This window comes from Nicotiana attenuata, unplaced genomic scaffold, assembly GCF_001879085.1.
Source record: "Nicotiana attenuata strain UT unplaced genomic scaffold, NIATTr2, whole genome shotgun sequence".
In the NCBI taxonomy this organism is placed as follows: Eukaryota; Viridiplantae; Streptophyta; class Magnoliopsida; order Solanales; family Solanaceae; genus Nicotiana; species Nicotiana attenuata.
Genome location: NW_017671052.1, coordinates 287,744 through 293,212, shown reverse-complemented (window position 1 = coordinate 293,212; position 5,469 = coordinate 287,744). Strand labels below are relative to the sequence as shown.

At 35.2% G+C, this 5,469-nt stretch overlaps 1 protein-coding gene across 1 annotated transcript; it reads right to left on the bottom strand.

Annotated features, from left to right (window-relative positions):
- Window positions 1-2,909: 2,909 nt before the first annotated feature.
- LOC109205541 (UDP-glycosyltransferase 73D1-like) lies at window positions 2,910-4,639 on the bottom strand. Its single transcript, XM_019368252.1, has one exon. The coding sequence runs from the start codon at window positions 4,484-4,486 to the stop codon at window positions 3,014-3,016; it is 1,473 nt and encodes a 490-aa protein (XP_019223797.1). The 5' UTR covers window positions 4,487-4,639; the 3' UTR covers window positions 2,910-3,013.
- Between the last annotated feature and the right edge of the window lie 830 nt (window positions 4,640-5,469).

Below are 5,469 nucleotides of genomic sequence, written 5' to 3'. Positions count from 1 at the left end.
ATCGGTACAATACCATTAATATATGCTAGAAGAATCAAATCCACAAGAAAACTACTAAATTAGACTCCAAAATCCGAAATCGACTCAAACCCGGCCCCCGGGCCCATGTCTCGAAATCCGACAAAAGTCACAAAACCCGAAAGCCCATTCGCTCACGAGTCTAACCATACTAAATTCATCAAAATTTGACATCATTTGCCCCTCGAAATCCCCAAAACACACTCTCCAATTCTTAAGCCCTAACCTCCCAAATTTCACCTCAAAAACTCACCAACTAGGTGTGAAATTAGTGGAGAAACACCATTATTGAACATAAATAAGCATAAGTACTCACCTCAGTGATTGCTCTAAAATTCCTCTCAAAAATCCCCAAAATTCGAGCTCAAAGATGTGAAAATGGGGAAAATCCAGAAGTGTTCTACTTATACCTTTCTTCCCAGCAACACCGCATTTGCGGTCCGTTTTGCGCTTCTGCGACACCGTATCTGCAGACTAAGCTTCGCATCTACGAAAAATCACTTAAGTCCACCCCCCCCCCCCCGCTCCTACGATCAAGAACCGCATCTACACTCATCGCAGGTGCGGAATTAACATTGCACCTGCGGACCAACACATGCACCTCCTCCCACACTTCCGCTTCTGCGACCATCGCAGGTGCGGCAAACCCCTCGCACCTGCGGACTCTGCCAGCCCTTCATCCTTTCGCTTCTGCAACCACATTCCCACTTCTGGGGGCTCGCATCTGCGATGAGACATCCGCAGGTACGTTTATGACAGCTGAGTTCAATCTTCAGCAGCATTCCAAATTTTGAACTTGTTCCGTTAACCACCGAAATCAACCCGAGACCCTCGAGATCTCAACCAAACATATCAACATATCCCACAACATCATACGAACTTGGTCAAATCATCAAATCACCTCGAACAACATCAAAAACACAAATTACACACGGATTCAAGCTTAATGAACTTCGAAACTTCCAAATTCTACATACGACACCAAAACCTATCCAATCACATGCGAATGACCTCAAATTTTGCACAAAAGTCGAAGATGACACCACGAATATATTTCAACTTCCGAAAATCCAATCCGACCCCGATATCAAAATTTTCACTGTTGAGCAAAATCGTCAAAATTCCAACTTTCGCCAATTCAAGCCTAATTCCACTACGGATCTCCAAATCACATTCCTGACGCGCTACTAAGTCAAAAATCACCTAACAAAGCTAACGAAACCATCAAAATTCAAATCCGAGGTCGTTTATACATAAGTCAACATTCGGTCTACTCTTCCAACTTAAGCTTTCAAATAAGAGACATAGTGTCTCAATTCACTCCAAAACATCTCCGGACCGAACAAACTAACCCGGTAAGTGATAATACAACTATAGAACACAAGAGAAGCAGGAAATAGGGGAACGGGGCTATAACTCTCGAAACGACCGGCCGAGTCGTTACAATATGTTAGTGTATTCATTATTTGTATTACAAAGTAAACTGTTAACGGATTACATTTATATTATTTAGGTAGTAAATATTGATGTGATTCAAATTAAAAGTTTGACCATGTTTGACCTATTAAATCATTTTCTTAATGCTAATAACTTTTTCGTTTCTTTAATTTGTGATATATATATATATATATATATATATATATATATATATATATATATATATATATATGTCAAAGATATTTAGTATTAATTCTTCTATATTTAATTCATTCATCACTAATAATGCATGACATATATTAATCGATACAGGTCGAAACGTTTTATTTTTAATATCCATCGATTCATCTAAGTAAGTTATAAGTTGATGAATCAATTTACAAATAGATATATTCGACGATGATCAATTATATATACTAATTAGATTATTGCTTCTTCGCAAGTCTATCCCCAAAAGAACCCGACCCCATGATCCTAGCGCTTCGTGTTCTTATATACACACACACACACACACACACACACACATACTTCATTGTACTACTTTAACTATATATAGCTTGTTATAGTTTATGTCCGTGTATTCATTATTTGTATTACAAAATAAAGTGTTAACGGATTACATTTATATTATTTAGATAGTAAATATTAAAGCGATTCAAAAGTTTGACCATGTTTGACCTAATAACCGACCAACTTTAGTCGGTTATTTTCCAGAAAATAAAATATACCGACCAAAGTTGGCCGTTAAATGCTTTCCCTGCAATAACCGACTAACTTTGGTCGGTAATCTTAAATATAAATTCTTTAAATTTTATAAAATATTTTAAATAATAATATAATTATTAAATTTAAAATATTGGGTCCACATTACCGACCAAAGTTGGTCGGTAATCACAAAGTTGCTTTGACTAAGCAAGTCTGACCACTTCGGTCAACTTTTGACCAATATACCGACCTACTTTGGTCGGTATGTAATTTAAAAAAAATGTAAAATAATTTTTTTGTAGTTTCCATCTGTGCTGGACGGTTTTTTGGTCACTTTTGTTGACCGACCAACGTTGGTCGGTATGGCTTGGTCGATTTTTCCCTGATTTCTAGTAGTGAAATTACATGTTTTGTGCTGGTTAATCGGTTACTCAAGAGCGTACTTCTGAGTTTTGAGCATAATTCTAAAGCAATTATGTAAAAAGATTAAGGATTCATAAAATTATATATTCTCTGTATAATGTGGCAATATGCGCTCTTTTTTTTTTTCCTTCAAAACATATGGTATCAATTGCTGTTCTATCTTCATATTTGCCAGCACTATGTTAGGCTGTTTTTTATCCCCAAGAACAAACAAAAGATAGATGTGCATGAATGAAGATGGTCATCGAAACTACAAAGTTGATATGGTAATTTCGCACAGATTACCATAAAGGAAAGTGAAAAATAAAGAATAGGAAAGATAAATGTTCAACAATACATAACTCTTCATATCACGCGTATATTATAACTTGGAATATAAATGCAATAACAAATTAAACCGCATTGTTTTTATACTGTCAATACATATAACTTATGACTGGTTTAAGATGTCCTGAATGAGATTCAATATGTTGATACGAGAAGTTCCATTTTCTTCCATAGTCCTCCTTGCTACCAATCCAAGTTCTTTAGCTTTATTTCTTCTCATTTCCCCTTCTTCTCCTCCATCCATTAGTTTCTCCACTGCATTAGCAACTTGTACTTTGTGCACTAATACTCCAACTTTCTCTTCTTCTCCCCATCTAACAGGAATTTCAACACCAACTTGAACTCCAATTCTCAAAACTTCAACAATGAGTTTTTCATTAAAGAATTGTTCTGCAAACATTGGCCATGTAATCATAGGCACACCACAACTCACACTTTCTATTGTCGAGTTCCAGCCACAATGCGTTAAGAATCCTTTAATTGCAGGATGTGATAACATTAAAACTTGTGGGGCCCAACCTTTAATCACAAGTCCTCTCCTTTTGATTCTCTCCTCGTATTTTTCATCTATTAACCATTTCTCCAACTCGGGATCTAATTTTCCTCCATTCTTAATTACCCAAATAAATGGCCAATTTGATGCTTCTAATCCAAGTCCAATTTCTTTTAACTGCGCCGCGATTAGTCTACATTGACTACCAAGACAACAGTAAAGAACAGACTTATTTTTCATAGTATCAAGCCATTTTACACATTGTTTTTCATCAATTGAGGGTTTATTCCCTCTTTGATACATATCTAAAATATTCTTATTGCAAAGTGAAACTGGTCCAATGCACCATACCTTTTTGTTTATAGCTTTGCTATATTCCTCTGCACATCCATTTTCCAATTGTGTAAATGTGTTTACCACTACTGCATAAGCACTTGATTCAGCTTCTTCCATTTTGTCCCGAATATCATCTAGGTCTGGTAATTGCATGAACGCACCTGGAAGCTGATTTTTCAATATTTCAATATTATGCATGGGAAGTCCTGGTACAACGAAACGTTCTGTATCGGATTTGACATGCAAATAAGGCCTATGAATTTTTAAATTATGAGAACTTAACAAAGAAAAACAACACATCCCGTGGAAAACAATCCTCGGGACATTGAATTTTCGTGCTGTTTGTGAAGTCCAAGAGAGACACTTATCTGAAATTATGCAGCTCGGAGGAACATCATGCTCTGTCAAAAAAAATTCTACTGGTTTTTGTAACGAGTTAAGTGCTGTATAAAAATTTCTTATAAGGTCACGTGAAGGAACGCTATCAAGATTTTCACAACCAGGTGGTAAACCAACTTGTTCACTAGGAAATGGGATTTGTATGAGCTCAATTTCTTTTCCCTCGGATTCTCTTGACCGATTGACAATTGTTGCAAATCTTGAAGCGTTGTGTGGTGTAGTTACTAAGCTTACTTTTACGCCATTTTCGGCGAATAACCTAGCCATATCTATCATTGGAATCATATGGCCTTGAGCTAGTAGTGGGATTAACACGAAATGAAGCTTTTGTGAATTGGTTGATGACATTGTTGAAGAAGAAGAAGAAGAAATTTGTAAATTTGAAAATTGAAAATTAGCCAAAAAGTAATAAAATAGGGGTTTAGGTGGAAAGGAAGACTTGCATTTGGCTTAAAATTGTTTTTTTTACCAAGTCTAGGAAGGTTAGCTTGACTGGTTCTAGATTGTAGAACAGGTTTGGGTTAATATAAGAAATGGTGTAGACTTGGTCTGCATTTAACCAGTTGGTCATGAGTCAATTGCGGCTAGACTTGAATCTAGGTTTGTATGGGTTGACTCAACTTGGCGTATACAGCGGATGAAGTGATTTGGACGGCGGCGGTACCCCGGGCACTGGTTATACGCACATTGAATTTCTTTTTATTTTTTTATTTTTTTTAAATATATAGGCGTTTGGACATGAAAAATCTTTTTGCCTTTAATTTCAAAGAAGATAAAGAAGATATCAATTGGAATACCTAATTTTGAATATGGTGATGTTGAGAAAAGTGGTAATATTTAAAATTAAGTTGCAACATGATATTTAAAGTTGTGTAGTGAGTGCATTTAACTTGAAAAAAATGTTAAGTTTAATTTTCAAACACCAACTAAAAAATCAATTTAATTGTCTTGTAAGTGTGAATTGGTTAGAAAAGGGAATAATATAGGGATTTTACGCTGAAAAAGCAATTCAATTCATTATTTACTTTTTCTACTCAATATATATAGTGTTTTACATGAAGTATATATCCGCTTGCCATTTTTAGTTTAAACTGTTGAGCAGACAACTATCTAGGTAATTCTTCATAATAAAACATTCATAGAAAAACAAAATACAAGTAAATAAGAATATGTGTCTTGTTAGATGAAGTGATTAATAAAACTTACCTAATCATACTTCCATATATAAAATTTAAAAGGAATGAAATTATAAGTTGACGCTTTCCTGATGATATAGTTTATTATGAATGCTAGTGTCTGATGATACTCAATTCCTTCTTTCCTTTCGTTTC

Coding starts and splice junctions, on each gene's coding strand:
- LOC109205541 (XM_019368252.1), bottom strand. CDS start 4,486: ATGTCATCAACCAATTCACAAAAGCTTCATTTCGTGTTAATCCCACTA.